We start from the raw sequence: 23,977 nt of genomic DNA on the forward strand, positions 1-23,977 counted from the left end.
ATCTGGCAGAAGTGGATTATTTGTTAATGATGTCCCAACGTGGTTTGCAAGTCAAATGATCAACAATGTTCCTTCCAGGCAGTGAAATTTTGACTAAAAGCTCCCAAGTTGTTGATGTGGGAATACTATAGAATAGTGCTTCAATTCAAAAGAGAAGGAAATTCATCTTTTCTTCCATATAAACAGTAAACTGGGATGATTTATTATATGATGTATACTTTACAATGAATGGCTGTAAAAATAATTATTATAAGAAACACAGCTTTTCCTATAAAAGGATGATCATAAGCAGGAAGGAAACAAAAAGAAAACAGAGTAAAAAACACAATAGAACCTGAAGGGAAGGGCCCTCTTCATGAAACATCTGGGAAAACTGTCTTCAGGAAATTGATAAAACGTGTAGCATACAGCTTGGGTTCAACTGCTGATATTGTAGTGGGGTCAAAATGCAACGATTTCAATGTATGCTCGAGCTTCTTTTTCATATTATATTCCTGTAATATATCAATTATTCCCAAATAGAGAACAACATCATAAACCTCAAAAAGTTCAACTCCGGAATCATCATCCTGCCAAAGCTTCCGATTAGCCTGAGCTGGCATGTTAACCCCCAACTGTACACGTAACCTGAGTAGTAAAAATGTAATTGGCTGTTAATTATACACTGCTGAGCTCGAAGCCCTATCTAAATATAGATAACATTATTCCTCAAATTTCAATAACAAGCTAGCTGCATAGCAGCATCCACTGGTGACAATATCATGAAGCAAATCTACAGCTGTCCTTCATTGTTGCTCAAGTTGGAAGCAATTATAAAGAACTAGGAAAAGGACTTGAGTTTGAGCCGAAGAAAACAAGCACATAGGAAGCTAGAAATGTTTTGTCCATTTCAAGATTTCATATGCACCCATCTGAACCACCACTATATTAACGAGTCTAGCTCAGATTCATGTCAAAGGGCAGTAAAGATGATCTTTTACACGTCAACACTGCCCTTAGATGGTGGCTGTTTGGTTTTTGACAGTTGCACAAGTTCTGTTAGGCATCTGACATAGTCACAATATATGCTGATATTAACCTCATTATTAGTTCATGCTAGACTCAGAGAACTCAGGGATTTCGTTCACAATCAGTGATGCTCACATCATTATGTTTTCCAATTGTGGCAGTAGTGCTTCTCTCTCCGTACAAGTGCGAAAAATAGTATCTCTGTTTCTTTGCCGTTGAGAATGGTGGATAGTTAGTTCTTTCTTTATATTAACATTGAGATGGGTATTACAAGGGAGATTGGGATTGAATCTAAGCTCTTCTCTGTTGTGAGGGAAGGGGGGCTGGTCCGTATCATTGAAAGAGGTAGAAGATTCAAGCAGGAGCTACTGATGTTTCATTGCTCAACGATGTTTGAATAAAAGAGGCAGATTTTTGGAGGTGGCAGTATACGGTGACGGGAGTTGACGTAGTTTCATCCTTATTCCAGAAGAAGAGGGGGGAGGGGGATGGAAAAGAATGAGGGAGGTGTTGAGGGAGGTTACTAGGGTGGACAGAAACAGAGATGGAGGTGGTGGGGATGTTCAGAGGAGGAATAAGGTGCACTGGAAATCTTACAGAGATGCTCTCTCTCTGGCGGGGGCCTTTGGGGGGTTGAAATCTGGTGCTGAAGGGGAAGAGTCTGATGGAGACGTGCACCAAGCCACTCGTCGTCCTTTTCGGAAGAGAGAAATTGTCAGCGATGTGCAGGAGTTGCTCTGCATGGTAAGGGAGGTGCAGAAGCAAATAGGATTTTTGCAGTGGGAGGTTGAAAAGGTGATGAAGTGTGTCGGAACTGTTATGGAAAGGGATAATACGGGGAGTTTTTTTTTTTTGGGGGGGGGGGGATAGTTTTAAGTCTAAAACTGGTCGTTTTTTGCCTGTATGGGATGCAAAGGGCAGGTTGGGCCCTAAGGGGCTGTATAAGGCTCAAGCCCGTTTCTTTAACGGGCAAAGCTGTAAATATCAGGGGCGGGCATTTAGGCCCGAGCCCAAGCCCAAGGCCCGACAACAATGGAGGGTTCGTTCAGGCTACGGGGAAGCAGGTGGAAGGTTCCTTCAAGGCCCGTTGTTGAGCAGCTACCAGAGGGTGGTCGATCGGCCAGAGTCTTCATCGCGACGTCATCAGAAGTCGCCGATGAAGGTGGTGGCGCAGCCGGTGGAAGATTGTTGTCAGCGGGAGATTTAGAAATTGCCGACAGTTTCGGAGGTGGCTCTTCCATCACCACCATGTGCCTTCCCACCTCCGGGGAGTGCACAGATACCGCAGATGGAGCAAGGGAGAGGTGTTGAGGCCCTTGCAAGCAATTTTGAGGGGCTGATGTCGAAGGGGATTCGGTCAGTGATGAGATTTTTCTGTCTGACGAAGAGAACCCCCAGAGGCTTATCCAAGTGTCGAATGATTTTGTTGGGGAGTTTGGATTGGTGAGTGAGGAGGAAAATGTGGAGGAACAACAGGATTCTCAATTGCAGCATCCTATCCTGTTGAAGTGTATGTTTCCAGACCAGTCTTGCGTTTCAGACTAGGTGTTTAATACAATGAAGGATATTCAGGAAATGGTGGGTTTGAAGTGTGAAGGTTATGAGGAACAGCTCATGGCATTACTCACAGCCATCGAAACTGGTCATCAGCAACATAGGAAGGTTAGTACCAAGAAACAATGTGAACTCAAGAGGCTGACTTGGTCCATGAATTCTGAAGGCAGTTCCAGTAGGGATAGGACTAAGGGGAAGGGGCTGTTTTATACCAAATGAGACCAAAAATAATATCGTGGAATGTTTGCAGACTAAATGAGGCTAGAAAGCGTCTTCAAGTAAGAAACTTGTTGCGAGGGTGGAAGGCGGATATTGTTTGTTTACAGGAGACAAAGCTGAAAGTTATTAATACAAAAATTGTGAGAAGTATATGGAGTTGTATTCATGTGGATTGGGTATATTTGGCAGCAAACGGGGCTTCAGGAGGTGTGTTGGTGATGTGGGACCAACGAGTGATGGAGAAAAGGGAGGAGTTTATTGGCTTATTTTCGGCAGCATGTTCCTTCAAAAGTGTATCAGATGGCTATTTGTGGGCTTTTGCAGGTGTTTATGGACCTAATTCAGACAGTGAACGGAGTGTATTGTGGGATGAGCTAGCTGGAGTGCACAATTGGTGGGATCTTCCATGGTGTATTGGTGGTGATTTTAATGTAACAAGATTTCCCAGCGAGTGTTTTGGCAATAGAAGAATGCGTCCAGCAATGTTAGATTTTTCATAATGCATTTTTTATTTGAATTTAGTGGATTTACCAATGGTGGGGGGTGTATGTACATGGGCCAATAATCAGACGTGGTCTCGATTAGACAGATTCTTAAATTTCCCGGAGTGGGAAAGTCATTTTCCGGAAGTTTGGCAAAAAAGATTGTCTCGGTTGTGTTCGGATCATTGGCCTATCTTACTGGATTGTGGTGGGATTCAAAGAAGACACCGGTACTTTAAGTTCGAAAACATGTGGCTGAAAACGGAAGGTTTTATGGATAGGGTTAGATAGTGGTGGGCGTCCTATCAGATAGAGGGAACTCCTAGTTTCATGTTTGTAGGTAAATTGAAAGCACTAAAGCAAGACTTAAAACTTTGGAATAAGCAGTCTTTTGGGGACATTGGGGAACATAAGAAATGTAAGACAAGGGAGATCCAGGAGTTGGAAAGTGTACAAGAATCTAGGACCTTAACACAGGAGGAGGTAGCTCAAAAGCTAGTGCTGGTTGCAGATCTTGAGAGGATCGTTTTATTAGAAGAGATTTCGTGGCGGCAAAAGTCGAGAGCATTATGGTTGAAGGAAGACGATCGTTGTACTAAGTTTTTTCACAGGGTAGCCAATTCTCACCGGAGATCTAATAATATTGAGTCGTTGAAGATTGATGGGGTAGATTGTAAAGATGAGCAGAGAATTAATGATCACGTAGTTGGTTTTTTAGAACAACTACTCACTGAGCAGGAGGGTTGGCGGCCTAAGCCCGATGGGCTATTTGTTGACTCTATTGGGTCTATGGATGGTATCCGGTTGGAGAGACCTTTTCAGGAGGACGAGGTTTTGAAGTTGTGAGGAAAATGGCTAAAGATAAGGCTTCAGGTCCTGATGGTTTTTCAATGGGTTTCTTCCAAGCTTGCTCGGATGTTTTAAAGGTTGATCTTATGAAGGTGTTTCAGGAGTTTCATTCGGCTGGTCATTTTGAGAAAAAGCTTAAATGCCACTTTTATAGCATTGATACCCAAATCGGTTGGGGCCCCAGAGATTAGGGATAATCTCAAAGCCTCAAAATGCTTTTGTAAAAGATAGACAGATTTTAGATGCGGTCCTTATTGCAAATGAATATTTGGATAGTAGACTGAAAGCTGGAACTGCAGGGATTATATGCAAACTAGACATGGAGAAGGCATATGACCATGTTAATTGGGATTTTCTTCTCGACCTTCTTGGGAGGTGTGGTTTTGGGCAAAGATGGAGATCATGGATCAGGTGGTGTATATCTATGGTGAAATTTTCAGTTCTGATAAATGGAAGCCCAATTGGTTTTTTTCACAATTCTCGTGGGCTAAGACAAGGCAGTCCGTTATCCCCATTACTTTTTGTTATTGTAATGGAAGCTTTGAGCAGGATGACCTCAGCCTTGGTCGCCAATGGGCGTGTGACTGGCTTCTCGGTTGGATCCCCGGGTGGGGGAATTACTAATATTTAGCATTTATTATTTGCAGATGACACTCTTATCTTCTGTGAGGCAGACCATAATTAGGTTAGAGTATTGAAGGCCCTTCTACTTTGTTTTGAAGCAGTTTCTGGATTGAAAGTGAATCTGAAAAAATCAGAGATGGTGCCTATTGGAGGAGTTCAGCATATAAGACAGTTGGCCAATATTTTGGAGTGTAAGATTGCTTCACTCCCAATGACATATCTTGGTCTTCTGTTGGGGGCCACCTCGAGAGTGGTTTCTCTATGGGAAACAGTGATTGAAAAAGTTGAACGTCGACTAGCAGGCTGGAAGAGAATGTACCTGTCAAAAGGGGGTAGGATTACCCTGATAAAGAGTACACTATAAAACTTACCGACATATTTCCTATCTATGTTCCCTATTCTAGCTAGCGTGACACTTCATATTGAGAAACTTCAACGGGATTTCCTGTGGGGTGGAATAGGGGAGGAGTTTAAATTTCACCTAGTCAGGTGGGAGAAGGTATGTTATCCTCTTTCTAATGGTGGTTTGGGTATCAGAAGTTTGAGGATTTTTAATAGGGCACTACTTGGAAAATGGCTTTGGAGATACCATAAAGAACCAGAAGCTCTATGGAAGTTGGTGATCGAGAGTAAATACAGTGGCTTATGGGGTGGCTGGTGCACCAATGAAGTGAGAGGGCCACATGGAGTGGGTTTGTGGAAACATATTAGAAGAGGATGGGGGGTCTTCTCTCGCCACACAAAATATTGTCTAGGAGATGGGACTAGGATCAAATTTTGGTTTGATACTTGGTGTGGTAATTGTGCTCTAAGGTTCAATTTCCTGCGCTCTTTAGGATTGCAAGTGACAAAGATGTTTCAGTGGAGGAAGTCATGATGATAGTGGGGGAACAGATCCAATGGAACATTAATTTTAGCCGGGCAGCTCATGATTGGGAAATGGACAGCTTTACAGCTTTTTTCAGCCTCTTGTATTCATTTAAACTGAGTAATCAGCATGCTGACTCTTTATGGTGGAATGCTACATGTAAAGGTACATTCTCAGTTTGTTCATTTTTATAAGTCCCTATCACAAGTGCCACCAACTCAATTTCCCTGAAAAAGGATTTGGAGACATAAGGCGCCTCTCAAAGTAGCATTTTTTGTCTGGACTGCTTCCTTGGACAAGATCCTCACAAGGGATAATTTGAGGAGATGGAGGGTGATCATCGCTAATTGGTGTTGTATGTGTAGGAAAGATGGAGAATCAGTGGATCACCTTCTACTACATTGTGAGGTAGCTCGAGGGTTATGGAATGAGGTCTTTAGGAGGCTAGACTTGGATTGGGTTATGCCTGAGTCAGTGGTGGCAATGTTGGCTAGTTGGACAGACTTGAGAAGTAATCAACAGATCCAGGCCATTTGGAAGATGCTCCCTATTTGCATCATGTGGTGTGTGTGGCAGGAGTGCAATGAAGGGACGTTTGAGGATAAAAAGAGATCGATGGAGGAACTTAAAGCTTTTCTCTTTAGAACTCTTTGTACTTGGGCCATTGCCATTAATTCCAATGGCCAAGATTTCCATAATTTCCTTGTATCTATGGCTCCTATGTAGTTAGGACACACCTTGTACTGAACATGGCTTTTTGCCTATTCTTTTATTAATATACTTTTACTTATAAAAAAAAAAAAAATTCCTAGCTTAACTAAAAGTAAAGAACCAGAAGTGAATCGAGTGACTAAAAGTAATTCCATCAACACATCTCAGCTAAGATGTCATAATTGCTGTGTAGGTGCAGGAGAGTATTAATTGAGGGCTGTCATTCCATGAACATAAAGGGAAGGGATGAGTGTCTTATTACTGAAAAGAGAAAATAGCAGTGTTGGCAACAAAAGTTAAGAATGATAGGAGCTACCTCCCAGTACCAGGCAGTAAAAGATCAGCTTCCTTGTCACCTAAAGAATATGCTCTCAACGTACTTCCTCTGACGTGAGAACCAGGTGCATTGCTGACAGAGCTGGGTTCATGGGTTACTAGTAGCAGGCCGTTAGAAGGAATCAAGGGTTCTCCTTGTGAAACTCCATCTGATGGAAATGGAAAATAAGCTTGAAAGTGAAAACTACTTAATAATACTTAGAAGTTCAAAAGCGGAGATAGAGCCAGATAATAATAAAGAATGCTCAAAGAAGATATGGTGCCCTCAGATCGAGACACCTGCACAAGAGTCTAAACACCCATCTCATATTATATGCAAGAGTAAACAAATTATCAAATAATTACTGAACGATTACTGATCTCAAAAAAAAAAATTACTACTGAATGAAAGCATATAGTCCCTCATTCATTATTTTTTCCTCTCTTAATCTCTTTCTGCATTTGAGGGATTGAGTGGGTCATGTCCCACCATCATGCTGACAGAGTCCTAGTGGAACTCATAGAAATTCAAAAGTTTGGAGGATGGTCTCCTTGTGGGTAATGTGGCGCATTTGGCAAGATCCAAATGCCTAAACTTTTGATTGTGAGAGGACGGTATCAAATTTAAGAGCTATGGTTTTCAATACCCTCTATGCTTGGGTACTGTATCCCATTGCACTAGGTTTCTAGGATTAAAATTTTTTTGTTCTTTTTCTTTTTTTGTGCCAGTTGGGTGTATCTTTTTTGTATACGTCCTTGCTACCTTAGCGCTTTTAATAAAACTGCATTACTTATTAAAAAAAAAAAAATTACTGGATTGCTCCAAACCACATACCAGCTCATTCTTCAAATTAACAAAATATGAGTCCTGAATCCTGAAGTTGTTGGAGGCGCACACCAGGAGAGAATAAAGCCAAATATGACTATGCAAAGCATCAACCCACATTTCTAGCTGTTGTTGCCGATTGTAAAGCCTCTTGGTGCATAAAATCTTATAACTTAAATATAACATCACAGGCAAACAATGATGCAATTCTAAAACCAGTTTTGATTTGTGAGTAACTCGCCCCCCATGGACTCGGAGCTGTTACCTCCCCCATGCCCCCCCCCCCCATTCTTATAGGGGAGTAAGTTTCATTCGACCCAAAGGCCATTGGTTTCAGTTGAAATTGTCACCTGATGTATTTGAAGCACATCCAAAAATGATCAATTGGGTTTAGATGCATGCATTATGTCACCTGATGTATATGTGCATGTACAAGTACTTTTATGTGTTTTTGTGCTTGTGTCTAGAAGGTATGTCATTTATGTTCCTACCCTTTCCCCCCTTCCCCCCCCCCCCCAAAAAAAAAAAAAAGAATAGCATAATAGCATAGTTGAACCAACAAAATTTCAGCAGCTTTCAGAGCTTTGAATGTGGAAGCCAGGAAATCAAGTAATCATATCTCAAATACTACGGAACAGAGCAAGTAATCTTATAAACAACATTTTCTGCGATATAACTGACAGAAATCTTTGTGAGACAGTTAAACAGTTAAATGGCATTGAGAAAGCAAAAGGATGTTAGCCAAAATGCAATAAGAGCATAATGAATAAATCAAAGTTTAGAAAAGATGTTCACAGAGAAAGAAATATCTACCATCACCATGAGGTAAAGCACTGGGATTTTCTACGAGAGCCTTGAGATGCTCAGGAGCTCGAAAGTGTAATCCCAACAGAAGGCTATAATCAATTATCCGCTGAGATTCTAAGAACATGCAATCCAGAGAAATTTGTCTGTGGAGGAGGAAAAAAGAAATCCACTGCCCATCAGAAGTACACAAACACTACTACTGCAGAAAATCATATTAATATAAAAAAGATCATGAAAAGAGAAAACAACCCAGTAAGAAGTGCTAGTTGGTGATATATCCATTTCACTCTGAAGTTTGCCATTATATAGATTCTCTACTGTATGGGATAATCAACTTACTGTAACCAGTGTCAAAATCTAAGGTTTTGTAGCAGTTATAACATAACAAAAACAATTAGTGTTGGGTACATCAGTTACGTCACCCTTTGAATGTTCATTTCTGGATTTCAAGATTCAGGAAGTGAACCAAGTGTGCACTTTCCTTCTCATTTTGTCCTTGCTAAATAAAAAGACAAAATTAAAACCAACTCATTAAGCACTGAAGTACTGTTATTATAGAAATCAATGAGCAGTTGGGAGCACTCACGTCCACATATTGGGTTTTCCTCTGTGCATGTTATGCAAGGTTATACAATTCAAGATAAGATGTGGGGAGGTGCAGAAACCAGTGAGTCTGCTCAATTGAGCGTTGAGACTTGAGATTTCTTTCCCAGTCTTGTCAGTTATTTACTGTTATCATTCTCATCAGTTACAAAATTGGTTAGTAATTAGAGAGTTTTTAGGGATTCTATAGGGAGCTCAAAGGGAGATGAGTCCCATTCTCACTGATCTCTACAAGGTCTGAAGGTTTTGAGCCACAGAGGAATGTGGGCTTCAACTGAATCCACCATAACAAACAGCCGCAGGGTTGCTCTCAATTGGAGATTGATTATTTGGGTACTCTGAACAAGTTTGTTGGCTCAGAAATGGAGCTTATTACTCCACTAATTTGCTCAAGCATTTTCAGTAAAAAAAAAAAAAAAATCTTAAACCACATAACATACAGGGCCTCTCTCTCTCTCTCTCTCCATTTTATAAGTTACACACTCAGTGGGTTTTGAATCCACGTAAGCAGATAAATCAATTTGGGTTTGAGCTTAAAGTATTTCAATGTTTCCCAAGTCTTGGTATCAAATTCATTACTAATAAGGAAGCAGATCACTAATAGGTTGCAAAATCAAAGTTCACACCACAATTTCTACAATAAGAGAACTTACCTAAAAAGGGATTCTCGCAATAATTTGTCCATATGAAATGCATATGATAGATCACGATCTTTCAATGTGGTAGTCTCATCAATTTTGTCTTTATCTGTGAATCTTCCTTGAGATGATCCTTTCAGATCATAACGACGGTGAATTTGTAGTTCTGTGCAAAACATATTCCCCATGACCACAAAACGTAACTACGAAGAAAATGATCAAAGAAACGCATAAGCATAAGTTTCCTGCATAACAGAAAGGAAACAAGAGCCATATGACAGGATGAGAGATACCTTTCTTCCACCGTTTAATGTTATCCTGTGGAGCCCAAAAAATTTTGTTATCAGAGTGTTCTCATGTTCCCCTACATGATGGTAATAGTAAGGAAGCATCTTGAGTAGAACCTATATAAAAGAGGCAAAAAATTATATTCATGACTGATGTCCTTCCTTCACGAGAGGTACAATCTAAGAAAGCCGAATAATTCTTCAAGTAACAATTTTAATTACAAACATGCATTACAAAGAGCCAACAAAAAAGTTAAGAAATAGACACATCACCTAAAATCTAAAGCAAATCGCATAGTGCCATTATCATACCCACAGATTCAAGAACACCAAAGGGGGAAAACAACAATAACAGAAAGATAAAACAGAAGAACTATCAACAAATGGATGAAACACTACCAATATCAATAACACAGCATATTTTCTGCTAAGCTGATGGCTTATCCCTGCAAAATTTTAAAATAACAATTCTTCTTCTTTAATGGTATTTAGGGACCAAGTCATGGGAAACAAAGGCTTTAAGACTGGTGTTAGCAGGGGATGAACAGCTAATATCCTCACCAATAAAATGTTTAATCATATACAATGGGAAAATCATTGCTTGACAGAGAACAAGAAATAAAAGCAGAATCTTTTGTTTTTTTGTGCTACTATTCGTTAATTCTAATCCTACGCAATACTTTTCTTGTAGGCTCAGCTGCTAGGTCAATCTTCTTCAATTGAAAGCAGGACAGGTACCCCTAATTACAGTGAGGTATAATCTTACTAGAAAGGCTATACAGAATCAAAGATCATCTCTGTAACAAATAGTATAATCATACTAGAAAGGCTATATACAATCAATGAGGATCTCTGTAACAGCTCCATATCCCACGTTGTTTGGATTTAAACAGTTCAAGTTAACACTCAACTTGGAAGCAATTTCAATTTCATATTATAAGCATATCTCAATCATTTAAGAGAGGCAAATGTAAAGAAGCACAAATAAAGTGAAAATCCTGTAAAGTTGCCTATTGAAATAGATGATCTTCTCAGAAAATACTTATAGAAAAAAGATATTCACAGAAACCAGCAAACGGCTTCGTAGATTAGTGGACATGCTAGGGATTTGATACATAGAGGAGAGATAAAATATAACATAAACTAGAAACTTGTGTTTGTTCAAACCTTCAGTTCTGGTTTTTTCAAAGTCTTAATCACAAATCTGTCATCATGAGAAAGATAAAATATACTGCCACTTTTCCCAGGAGAAGAAAGTTCCCTCAGACCATCATCACCACACATTGACATCATGTACTCAGCTGCATCTAATTTGAACATCTCCCTCAAATTCCTGAAAATGGGGTTCCATTTGTTAAACAGCCCGCTTGGGAATCTATGGATAGTAAAACATCTGTCTGCATAAAAAACTCTCCCTTAAGTATGGTTTTATATATTACCCATACACATCTTGTTAGAGATGGTAATAAATTCAACCTCCTTCTCGACAGATTATTGAGGATGACCCCTGCAGTTCTGCTCTATAAATCTCGAATACAATTTTCCAGCTTATTAATCATTTTGTTGAAAGTGACAACCAATGATAACATGCCCTTTTCTCATAATATACCCCGTTTGTCAATAAACATTGTACTTTGGCCTTAAAAAAGAAAAGACCAACTCTCTCTCTCTCTAAAAAAAAGACTTATTTATAAAATCTCACAGAACTCTCAGTAATTTTTTGACAAGTAAAAAACTCCCAGTACTTTATCATTGATCTGATTGCTTTTCAAATCCTAATTGTAATGCAGTTATAACTCTTTTTTGAATGATTCCTCAAACAATGTCCTCAGTTGGATGTAAGAGCATTAAACATAGCAATATTGATGACAAAATTCTCTTGTCATTTAAGAACTCATATTAACTAAATCATTTTCAGGTCATCACTTCTTATAACAAACAGAAAGCTGCTTAGTAGAAAATAAAACCACATCCTGCACCAAACAGCATTCATCAGTGGTCAGGAGTATTATTAGTGCTAAATATGAATAAAATATGAAGTAATTTCACCAAGGCAAAAAGGAAGTGAAGTGGACAATCAAAATACCAAAGGCTCCCAACTAACTGGATCTGTATATGAAACTGGTAATACATATGGAATTTAAAGAAACTAAAATAGCATCTCAATAATATTTTTTTATAATTAATAAGAATTTTATTACCAAGAATAGGCACAGCCGAAGTACACAGGAAGTATACAGGAAATACCTGCACTTGCTTGATCAATAGAGTAAAAAAACAGTCCATCAAGCTTTGGTCTCCAATATTCTTCTCTAAACAACTTCTCATAAAAACTGACAATGTGATCCTTAATGACCTCTTGATCTGAAATGATGTTTTCACCATCATGAAGAACCTCAATTGCATTATTTCTTAGATGAAAGTTCGCCATACAGTGGAAAACTTTCGTGCACTTGTCACCTTCCTTTAGCCAAAGGACCCGGGATTTTTGTCTCCAAGAGATTTCCTCCATTAAAAAATCATCCACCACCACTTTTTTTCTCTCCAATTCGTCACTGGATAAGTCCCCCAACAGCTCCCTTTCCTCCAAACTTTGCAACTGCTGCATCAAAAGTTTCCTTTTATTTTCTGTGTTCCCAAACTCCTCAACATTCCACTTCTTCAAATCTGTTTTTAATGCTTTAAGTTTACCGGCCAGAACAAAGCTCGGAATACCAGAAAAATAGTACAAAGACCATCACATTCTCACCTTATCCACAAAACCCTCAGCCTCCAACCACATATTTTCAAATTTAATCTTTCAATCATATAGGGCACGTGAGCATTTGTGTAATCTTTCAGTTTTTCTTAGAATAGTCCAAAGGTTGAAATCTATAGTTTTTATTTTTATTTTTATTTTTATAAGTAAACGATTGTATTAAAAGAATAGGCATAGCCCAACGTACACAAGATGGTATACAAGAGGAAAACACCTATCTAGGATGAAGAAAAGGAAACAAGAAATTCATTCAGGTCTAAACCATTAAAATCTATAGCTATGGCCCATATGAATAACATTCTAACAAAAAAAGATCTAAGGTCCTCAAAAGATCTCTCCTTGTCTTCAAACATCGTGTCATTTCGCTCCTGCCATAAGTACCATAGCATACAAATAGGAATCATCTTCCACACGATTTTGATTTGTGAAATACCTCTTAGATTTGTCCAACAAGCCAAGAGTGCCTCCACTGTGGCAGGCATAACCCAAGCTAACTCTAATAAGCTAAACACCTCAACTCATAGCGCTCTAGCAACATCACAATGCAGTAGAAGATGATCCACAGTTTCACCACTCTTCTTGCACATGCAACACCAATCTATTATGATCACCCCATGTCTTCTCAGATTATCCGTCGTCAAGATCTTTCCTAGTGAAGCTATCCATGCAAAGAAAGTTTCTTTGGGAGGTGTCATATTCCGCCAGATCCTTTTCCATGGAAACTAAGTGTTCTACACCTGCGTGAGAGACTTATAGAACGATCAAACTGAAAATGTGCCTTTACCAGCCGGTACCCACCACAACTTGTCATTTCCTTAGATGCTCAGTCTCACAGAATACAAAAGTCGGAAGAACTCCTCAAAGCTACCAACTTCCTAGTCTTGAGCCGCCCTGCTAAAGACGATGTTCCACTGTATTTGATCTCTAGCTATCACCATAAAATCAGCCACTAAAGCTTCTTTCTCACATGCAATCCTGAATACTGAGGGGAATAAATCTTTTAGTGTATTATTTCCACACCATATGTCGCTTCAAAATTTTATTCTAGAACATCTCCCAACACAAGTCTAGTATGACGAAAAAACACCTTCCATCCCCAACTAATATGCTTCCAAGTCCCCATTTTGTGAGGCCCATTTACCTCTCTGCTACACCAACCCCCCCCCCACACTTCCATATTTATAATCAATCACTGACTTCCATAGAGCTTTTGTTTCATGTTATATCGCCACAATCATTTCCCAAGTAGTGCCTTGTTGAAAATCTTTAGGTTTCTAATACCCAACCCTCTCACGGGAAGTGGGGAACATACGTTATTCCATTTGACAAGATGAAATTTAAAGTCATCCCCCATGCCACTCCAAAGGAAGTCCCTATACAGTTTCTCAATCCGGATCGCCACACTTGCTGGAATTGGGAATATGGATAAAAAATACGTTGGTAGATTAGATAGAGTACTTTTGATTAGAGTGATCCTAACCCCTTTCGACAAGTACAATCTCTTCCAACCAGCCAATCTATGTTCGATCTTCTTGATCACTGTATCCCATATTGTTACAATCCTTGAGGTAGCCCCAACAGTAGACCTAGGTAATTCATAGGTAGGGCAGCAGAATCTAAATGAAATCTATAGTTTTCATATACACTCCAAAAAACTTGCAAAATAATAAGTTTAAGAATCTAAATGAACATGAGCAACAAAATGGATGATTTGGAAACTCGAACAGATGCTGCCATTATAAATTAAATAAGAACATCTGCTTCTTTTGATGATCTCAAGACTTATTTTCTCAGCAAGTAGCGATTCACTAAGACATACTAGGAAATTTGCCTCATTGGACCATTAGCAGAGTGTCTATGAAAGTGGGAAGCCAAACTTGTGGACGGTAGATAGATTATAGATAGCCTTCTTTTCTCCCTCATCTCTTCCTTTCCGTGCACTTCACAAATTGTGATTAGTGTCCCAGCCATCTACCCAATGGTGATCAACGGGGTTTTGTCACCAACAGCATTCTATAATGTAAATTCCAAATCATGGAAAAAAAATTGGAGATGTACTAAGCACTTGTGGTTGTTGTTGAGTTTGTAAAGGTCATAAGTTATAACACTCTTCTCTAAAAAAATTAAGATCATAATTTGGGCAGTATGCAGCCTTTTCAGGATCTAAACAAACAGATTTATAGTCATTTAGTCTCAAACCAAAATATTCAATTGCAAGGTGCTAATTAGTATAATCTTTCACAAATAAAGCAATGACTATGCATGAGATTGAAAGACACCTGAAGACCATTGGGCAGTAGTCTTTCCAGTAGAAATCGTTAGAATAGTGTGGAGGTGTAAACTGGGAACCCTTTCTTGGGAAATACATCCTTATTCTAGCTCGATCGCCAAAATCAGAAGACCGCACTTCACGCATAGGCACTGGTGTGATCTTGCCAACCGTATACCTGTGAACTTTAAATTAAATACTTCTTTTATATAAGTGACTCTAAATGAGATGCTTAACAATTGTTATAAAAGAATCGATTGGGGGAAAAAGAGAAGGCAGCACATGGAAGCAAGAATCTACAGTGGGAAAACCATAAAGATCTGAACAACATATCAGACAATCAGACCAAAACAGAAAAAAAAAATGGTTGAGTGGAAGGTAACATGAAATGATCAACCTTTACAAGAAATGTAACTTAAAATTTAGATACACGGTAGTAATGGACACAATTTATGACAAAACAAAATAAGAAAGATAAACCATAGAACTTGGCTTTCTAAGTTGGGGGGTCATCTGATTTACCTTATGCCAAGTTGTAAATTAAGCATTATATAATAGCTCTGATGGCCTTTGAAAATATCCATACACGAGTTCCCCGTTGCTTCTTTCACATTAAATTTTTTACGCTGTTTAGTTTTGGGTGATACCTCTGCAAGTTTCCTGATTCTCTCCTTTATTAAAACTCCTTGAATATATTCCCTTTCATAAAATAAAGTACTGTTATCTTTTGCCTCATGTTGCTCTTCATGAGAGGAATGGAATGACATGCTTGAAGATTCATGACATCTTATGTTCCGACCATGATCAAAGAGGCCCCAATTTTCATCTGAAAATGAAGCCCTTCGTAATATGCGACCTGTACTTCGTAAAACTCCATCAATAAAAATCTTCTCAGAAAGACTGCGCTTAACACTTGGTCTTGTAGCCCTGCCTGCCTCTGAGTTCAATGACGAACTGTGAGACAAAAAGAAATTTCTGTCATCACGTCTAAGGGAGTTATGCCACTTTTTTAAAGAGGGATGTTTACATCCAGCAGGATATAACGTTCCTTTTCCATCTTTTAGGCCCCTACTCCACTTTCCAAAGTAATATCCTCCATCAGCAAAGCTATAAATTCCAGACCCATGTCTGAACCCATTTAACCAAAAGCCATCAAAACGATCACCATCTACCCATTTCATAACCCCTCTACCGCACATTTTCCCACCTTTCCAATTCCCGATATACGTGTTTCCACCATTCCAACAATACTTGCCAGAACCTTCATGTACTCCTTCCTTCCATGAACCTTCGTATGTATCAGAATTAGAATACTGCTTTGTTCCAATTCCATGCTGAACATTCATCCTCCAGGTCCCGCGGTATACAGACCCATCAGGTCCAGTGAAGGTGCCAAAACCATGAAGATAACCCCCCGAGATATCACCCTCATATTTTGCCCCTGATGACCAAACGATCAGCCCTTTCCCTGACATTTTCCCTCCTTCCCAATCACCTTCATAAATTGTTCCGTCGGACCATGTATATTTAGCTTTTCCATTGAGCTGTACTTCGTCAAAACTACGACTATAGATGTCTCCATTTGGAAAGACTTGGTCAGTAAGTCTGAAAAGAAAATTCCAAATATATTAACCAAAACTCAACCCCTGTAAAATCAAATTTATACATAAGAATCATGAGTTCATGTATGTACGGCCAGATAGATGGAGAGGGAGATATATATAGGAGAGAGGTGGATGGATGGAGAGAAACAAGATTTTTGTGACTTTTACCTTTCAGTCATTAAAACACCGACGAAGAAATTCCCTATTTCAGACAATCATGTTCAGTTGGGGACGCTGAGCAAGCAAAACAGTTCTGGCTTAGTATTAGTCCAGAAGGGCACATCGAAGAACAAATAGCGATTACACATTCGTCTAGTATCATCGATATAATTATTTTAAATTTTTATATAAAATATAATAAATAATTTTAATTTTTTAAATAATAATAATAATAATAATAATTTATTTAATTTTTAAATTTTATCGTCTTGAATTGCCAAATGCCTTGTCGTTCTATAATTGCCATTTTTTGTTTATTGTTATTTCAACAGTTGACATCCAAATCTTAAAAAATAATGATATACACGACATATTGTATAATATATTACATAATAATATTATAAAATAAAAATATTTTTATAAAATTATATTGTTTTTATAAGATATTTTATAAAAACATTATTTATTTAAAATATAATTATATAAAATATTATAAAAAAATAATATTTATAATTATGAGTATGTAAGTATCGTACAGTCATTTTGAAAAAATGAATAAATATATAACCTACATGAAAAGAAATTAATTTTTAAATAATAGATCTTATTTTTTTTAAAACGATTATACAATATTTACGCACTTCATAATTATATATAATATTACTCTATAAAAAATATGAATAAATTTAATTGTTCATTCTCATTTATGTACACCAAATAAAAATAATAATCTTCTGCCTATAGAAATTGCAGTGAGAGAAAATAGATTAACGAATTCAAGCTTGTAACTCGATGATGATAATCAAGAAAGTGAACAAATAAAATGATTATTAAAAAAATGAGAAAACATAAACTCAACTGAGTTAGCCTCGAAGATCAATCCAATCCCTCTTCCACGCTATAAGCTGAAACGAGAGAGAAAAAAAAATCTCTGGCGAAGTAAACTTGAAGGAAACTGAAAAGAAGTCACGTCCAAATTCAGACTGAAAGAGCCACCATATCCATATATTATTATCTTTTCCAAAATTCCAGGCCGACCTCTCTCCCCGTCGGAGTATTTTAAAACATGTAAAAAATAATAAACAAAATAAAAACTAAGGAATTCAGACCGACCATGTCCCACCAGATCCTCACGGTTTGAATTGACACTCCACCTCTGACCTCTATCTACAAGGTTTGTAGTTTTAATCGTTGGGTGCCCGGTGCCGTTCAAGGTGAAGCTTCTTATTCACTTTCTGCATACACACCTGAGGCGAAAAAGGCCCAGACCACATGTTTGGAACTGAACATGGCGCGTGCTAGGACGTCTCCATTGGATTCAGGTGGTGCACTGGACTAGTCGAGCTGTACCTGATTTGTACCTACCCTTCTCTTCTCAATGGAGTTTTCTAGAAATAAATATACTTTTAATATTCAGTATTCAGTATTCACCACGAAAGGGATAAATGCGAGGTGGTAGGGCCAGAGCTGGAAATCGGAATCGTGACCATCTCTGCATTCACAGATCTTGTAACGTGGCATGATTGATTTCTTTGTCTGCGATCACGATACTTCGATTCTCTTTGCCCTTTTGTACCTACCCTTCTCTTCTCAGGACTCGTGCACGCCAAACTGCATACTGCATATTGTCCACCACCGCCACCACCATAGTTTATTCAGCAGAACCACCTGTCTTTTTCTCTCTTGATACAACGAATCTCACGCCTCTAACGCACGATTGAATATACATCTGAATAAGTTAATTGTTTGTTATTCTGTTGACGTGGTTCGAGTGAGAATGTTTTGTTGGAATTTGGGTAGGTGCAGAGAAAATTAAATAAAAATATTATACAGTTAAAATTTTATTTTTAATTTTAGGTTTGTAAAAATTATATATATATTTTTTGTATTTAGATAATAATTATATAATAATTAGATGAAAAAATTAAAAGATTAAAATTAAAATATGTTTTGTGTCTAGAATTAGGGCTCTAAAGAAAAAATAGACAATCAATGAACCGGATTGAACCAGTGTGTTCGATCTAGTTCCAAATCGGTCTGGTCTAATACCAATTTCAATTTAGCAAAATCGATCTAATTTCAGGTTTGAATCTTAGAACAGTGGTTCAAATCGAACCGGATCAGTACACATATATTATTTTTTAATTTTTTGTGTTATATATAAAATATATTTTATATGATTTATTTATATTATATATAATTTTTTATATTATATTATATATATTATGCTAAATTGTTAATTAATATAACATAAAATTTTAAAATCTTATTATTTATGTCTATTAATCTTATAACATAAAATTTTAATTTTAAACATGAATATTAATATTAATTTATTAATATAAACCTACTTTGATATATATATATGTCAAGGATAAATACACTTTTGACATAATAAATTATAGAGAAAATCTTTTGAACGGTTGGTCTATTAAAAGGCTGAGAACAGCTTCTCAGCATCCAATGCTATGCTGCCACATAACCCACCCATTAGACTAAGAATGAGACGCATCACACCGAAACCCACATCCATCACCCTCCTCAAAATCCAATGAGTAATGCTAGATATAAGTCTCAAATAGACAAACCTCATATAAGCCTTTTGTAAACAAATGGGTCTCACTAATAAAGAATAGTTTTTTTTACACTTTTTAAAGGTGGAGTCCACTTTTTTACAAGGGGCTTGTATGAGGTTTGTCTATTTGAGGCTTGTACAAATAATTTCTCAAACCCAATCCCTCCCTCACCCTCGTCTCCCTCTCATCAAATCCGTCGCCCCTCAAGCAATGAAACCCACATCTCTCAACCTCATTTCTTGGGTGCTTTTTGACGGAGAGCACATTGGCGAAAAATGTTGGCTGTTTCAAACGATCCAGTGGCATTGACCGGTGTTGTGTGAGAGTAAAGGCTGTGAAACCTACGAGAAATAGTCAGAATCCACCAAAAATAAAGAATCTGCTAGTCCATAGGTACTCGGAAACTTTGATTTCGCATCTCTTCATATCCTTTGTTGCTATCAATTAAGTACATGGAATCATTGTATAGGTGCCTCTCTCAGAATGAATATTGGAAACCGTAAGGTAAACAAAATTTTGCATGAATTCAAGGAAAAATAGTGTTGTGTGAGAGTAAAGGTTGCGATATGAGAAGATAGGAATTTGGAATCAAAAGGAAGATCGCAATGGCATTGATTGGAAGTCTGTTCGTGGGTGCATTGTTAGTCCAAACCTGTTGATTCTGAATTTGGTTATTGTGAAGAAAGGTGAGGATGACCATCCTGGACTAACTGATGTTGAAAAACCTAGAATGAGAGGTCCAAAGAGGGCATCAAAGATTTGGAAGCTGTTCAACCTTTCCAAGGATGATGATGTTCGGAAGCATGTCAACACATACTGTAGAATGTTCACAACCAAGTCAGGCAAGAAGTGTAGCAAAGCTCCCACGATTCAAAGAAGGGAAGGGAAGGAAAATACGTTAGGGTGTTTTAGGTAATAATCTGATGTAGTAAAATTCTCATGGTTTTATTTTGTACACTGCTTAGATGTCAGTGTGTTATTGGCTGCTGCTCTAAGCAACGTTTTGAATACCGTATTAGAAGCCGTACCGTTCAAGGCACTGTAACGAAATATTTTGGTACCAGTACCGTTTCGGGATAGTCGATATATGAATAAATTATATATAAATACACATATATAAATTATAAATAGTCTAGTCTGAATTGAGAGTAAAAAAATAAGCTTGTAGTTTGAAAAAATTAAAAAGAAAAAATTGAAGGCCAAAATATCGACCGATACTGGCCGAAATATAGGCCGGTACAGGTCAAAATTGAGGTCGGTACGAAATATATATGGTACCTATACCGGCCCAGCGGCCGGTATGGAAAATTTCAGCCATACCAACCGATACGGTACGAAATTGAAAATAGTAGCTCTAAGGCCTAAAACGGTCATGACCGCTCCAAAGCGGAACTCTAAATTATAATATATATTTTTTTTGATAAATACATTTCAATACATTTGATTATATATACTAATATAAAAAAGTCTATAGTCTAATTTATATAGATTATAGTTAAATTTAATATTATACTAGTATGTGTTAATTATTATAAAATAATGTATGTATACAATAATATAAATAGACTAAGTTTTAGTATATGTAAGTTTGTAACTATCATATTATTATTAACATACATAATCAAGTATAGATTAAGACTCTTGATGTGTCAAACTCTTGGTTCCCAGGTTTTGTTGAACTCTGCCTTAGGATTTCGTTTGGTGGTAATGTTGATTTAAATGCTTAGCAAAATTTGGTGATGCCTAAAAACCTAAAGTGAAAAAAAAAGTATTACTATATTCGCTACTGACAGTGCTAATTACACCAAGAGTCCTAATCTATACAAGTTTCGATTTTGGTGATGAATCGGTTCAGTATCGATTTAGGTTTTGAGTATACCCAAGTTTTTTTATGTAGGTACCAGCTCGGATTTGTTCCGGACAGGAAAAATGTTAGAATGCACAGTTGAAAAGTACCTCAAGCTCAGCTTATGAAATTGCTCTACAAGTTTCTCTAGATTGATAAATCCCAAGCGTTTCCTCTTATTGGCAAAATGTACTACATAGTATAAAATTAAAGTAACACTTAACAAATCTACAGTCTAAATATTTTATCAAGAGAGGACAAAAAGAGAGAGAGTTTTCTTTTGTGTATCAGATGGTGCCAAAATACTATTGAGGAGGACTATATATAATCCTCCTACATACGGCTAGCCTTTTAAGGCCAGCCTTTACACTGCAGCCGTTGCAAGCTACAACAGCTTGTACGTTACAAGTCAAGTAACGTATGACTTAATGCCATACGTTGCTTTGAGGCTTAAAGGGAGGGGGTCAGCCCACGTGGGCGCCCCTCCTTGCCTCTTGCTAACAGAAAAATTTGGCACGGATGAATAGGCCTAACCAGACTGATTATATCCTTACTGAGAATGAAATTACGAGAAATTTTGATAATTTTATATCTCTATCTCTATATCCAAATGTCTCCTGAAAATTTATGGAGAGATCCAATGATAGAAAAATCAATTTTATTTTTTTTACTTTTATTATATCTATAAATCTATTAATTCCGTATCAAAACTAATAAAATATTTGCCCAAATCATTTTTCTCTGTATTATTATTAGTTTACCTCAGACTGAAATTGAACAATAAAATGGTGATCCTGTGGCTGAAAGTCCGTACCAACAACTCAAAACTCGGAGACAAGAGTAGCACAAGAATGAAGTACATATAAAAACTCTTAACTCTTTTGCAAGTGTCCTAATGACATGATTGGAGCCTGTTGTTTTGGCGTCAATTTTGATAAAGGTAATTGTTTGTTTGACGGAAATTGCTAATTAAAGTTCAGGCTTTTGGTGCTTTACAATGCAGTTTGTACATGCGAACTGCATGTGTGATCAAATAAACGTGTTTTAAGTCGTGATCTGAACATAAAAAAGGTGTCTGTTCCCATTCGTCCACTCAATTTGCATGGGGGAGAGAGAGAGAGAGAGTTCTTTCATCGCTTATTGCCTAATTGTATATTAACCAAATTAAAGCATAAAAAATAAATTCCTAACGATCAAATGATCAAGAATCTGACAATGGATATCGGATTGCTTCGATTTTTTTCATTGTCAAAGCTTTCTATAATTAGAGAATCTCCAATCTCCCTCACCCATTTCTTGGCAGCAACTGCTTTATTCATTGCACTTGTAATCTGTTTCACTATCAGAAAATCATGGTCCCATTCTGTCTATCTGGTTGACTTTTGTTGTTATTTGCCTCCCGATTGTTTGCGAGCTCCACATGCCCATTTCATTGAACAGCTTGAAAGAAGCGATTTTTTTGACACAGACGGTATCGATTTCCAGGTGAAAGTACTTGAAAGATCAGGCATTGGAGTTGAGGCCAGCGCGCCTCTTGCATTGCATGAGCTCCCACCTGATCCTTCTTATAACAAAGCTCGTCATGAAACTGAGGAGGTTCTGTTCACAATCGTCAAGGACCTTCTTTCTAATAACAACGTAAATCCCCAAAGTATCGACATTCTCGTTTCCAACTGCAGTCTCTTCTGCCCAACACCGTCCATCACGTCTATGATCGTAAACAAGTTCGGATTCAGGAGCGATATAAAGGCTGTCAGCCTCAGTGGAATGGGCTGCAGTGCTGGAATGCTATCGATAAGTCTGGTTAAAGATCTTATGAAAGTTCACAAAAACTCGGTAGCTTTGGTTCTCAGCATGGAAGCGGCAACTCCCAATGGTTACAGAGGTAACGTCAAGTCCATGCTTATTGCCAACGTTTTGTTTCGAATGGGAGGAGCGGCTATTTTGCTTTCCAACAGGGAGCAAGACAAGCCAAAGGCCAAGTACAGACTCCAGAACCTTGTCCGAACCCACTTAGGGTCCAACGACCAAGCATACCAGTCTGTGTTCCAACAACCTGACAAAGCTGGTCATGTCGGGGTGTCTTTATCACGGGCGCTTCTACATGTTGCAGCCAATGCTCTGAGGATAAACATATCCGAGTTAGGCCCTCGTGTCCTGCCGTACTCCGAGCAGCTGCAGTATGGGTGGTCTGTGATCAGGCAGAAAATATGGCCTGCAGCAGGCCGGAAGGGAATTTATGTTCCAAATTTCAAAAGGGCTTTTGAGCATTTCTGTATACATGCAGGTGGAAAAGCTGTCATTGATGCCATACAGGATAATCTCGGGTTGAGCAGGGAAGATGGAGAAGCATCAAGAATGACATTATATAGGTTCGGCAACACTTCGTCTTCTTCGGTCTGGTATGAGCTCTGCTATCTGGAGGCAAAAGGAAGGGTGAAGAAGGGAGACCGGGTTTGGCAAATTGCATTCGGAAGTGGCTTCAAGTGTAATAGTGCAGTTTGGAAATGCATATCAGATCTTGATCCCGAAGTTATAAGAAATGCATGGTCGGACAGAATCCATTTGTATCCTGTTGAGATCCCAGAAGCGTTTGACCATTAACCATCATAGCAGATCTCTTCTTCCATGTATCCTGATTCTCATATATTATGGACAGTGAAATTAGTATTTAATCTAGCATTTGGGAAGAATGGTGATAGAGGGCTCGATATCAAATCCTTCATGGAGATACATATATTTTACTGTAGATCCACCACAATTTCCATTTACCATTCCTCATATTGACAGGTAAACACTCTTCCAAACAGACTGAAGCAAAGTTATAGGGGAATCCATTTATTCTCATTTATCAAGCTAAATTACAACTCCTACAAGTGAAACATTTTTTTTTTTTTGATCGGTAAACAAAATTTTATTGATCAAAAGAGAGACAGAGAGTGTCCAAGTATACGGGACATATACATGAGCACGT

General features: G+C 38.0%; 2 protein-coding genes across 3 annotated transcripts; one reads left to right on the forward strand and one right to left on the reverse strand.

Annotated features, from left to right (window-relative positions):
• Nucleotides 1-179: 179 nt before the first annotated feature.
• Nucleotides 180-18,277, reverse strand: LOC109007033 (phosphatidylinositol 4-phosphate 5-kinase 8-like). 2 transcript variants are annotated; one of them, XM_018986518.2, is made up of 11 exons: nucleotides 17,695-18,277; nucleotides 17,441-17,536; nucleotides 16,591-16,656; nucleotides 15,341-16,423; nucleotides 14,829-14,996; nucleotides 10,959-11,124; nucleotides 9,798-9,908; nucleotides 9,520-9,707; nucleotides 8,270-8,406; nucleotides 6,632-6,800; nucleotides 180-627 (listed from the first exon to the last, which is right to left on the reverse strand). In XM_018986518.2, the coding sequence occupies exons 3-11, from the start codon at nucleotides 16,599-16,601 to the stop codon at nucleotides 354-356; spliced, it is 2,307 nt and encodes a 768-aa protein (XP_018842063.2). In that variant the 5' UTR covers nucleotides 16,602-16,656; nucleotides 17,441-17,536; nucleotides 17,695-18,277; the 3' UTR covers nucleotides 180-353. The 2 variants fall into 2 exon arrangements, with proteins under 2 accessions (XP_018842063.2, XP_018842062.2); XM_018986517.2 differs by having other exon boundaries at nucleotides 17,441-17,564.
• A 3,895-nt stretch (nucleotides 18,278-22,172) lies between these two features.
• On the forward strand, nucleotides 22,173-23,863 carry LOC109007035 (3-ketoacyl-CoA synthase 7). The gene has a single exon (XM_018986522.2). The coding sequence runs from the start codon at nucleotides 22,201-22,203 to the stop codon at nucleotides 23,605-23,607; it is 1,407 nt and encodes a 468-aa protein (XP_018842067.1). The 5' UTR covers nucleotides 22,173-22,200; the 3' UTR covers nucleotides 23,608-23,863.
• Nucleotides 23,864-23,977: the final 114 nt, after the last annotated feature.

Source organism: Juglans regia, chromosome 13 (genome assembly GCF_001411555.2).
Source record: "Juglans regia cultivar Chandler chromosome 13, Walnut 2.0, whole genome shotgun sequence".
Lineage (NCBI taxonomy): Eukaryota > Viridiplantae > Streptophyta > Magnoliopsida > Fagales > Juglandaceae > Juglans > Juglans regia.

Bases quoted from the DNA above. Each gene is read 5' to 3' on its own strand.
- LOC109007033 (XM_018986518.2), bottom strand. The intron at 11,125-14,828 runs GTGTCTTTCAAT...CCCCATTTTCAG, and splicing joins TACTGCCCAATGGTCTTCAG to GAATTTGAGGGAGATGTTCA. The intron at 8,407-9,519 runs GTAAGTTCTCTT...CCTCCTCCACAG, and splicing joins TTGCGAGAATCCCTTTTTAG to ACAAATTTCTCTGGATTGCA.
- LOC109007035 (XM_018986522.2), top strand. From the start codon at position 22,201: ATGATCAAGAATCTGACAATGGATATCGGATTGCTTCGATTTTTTTCA.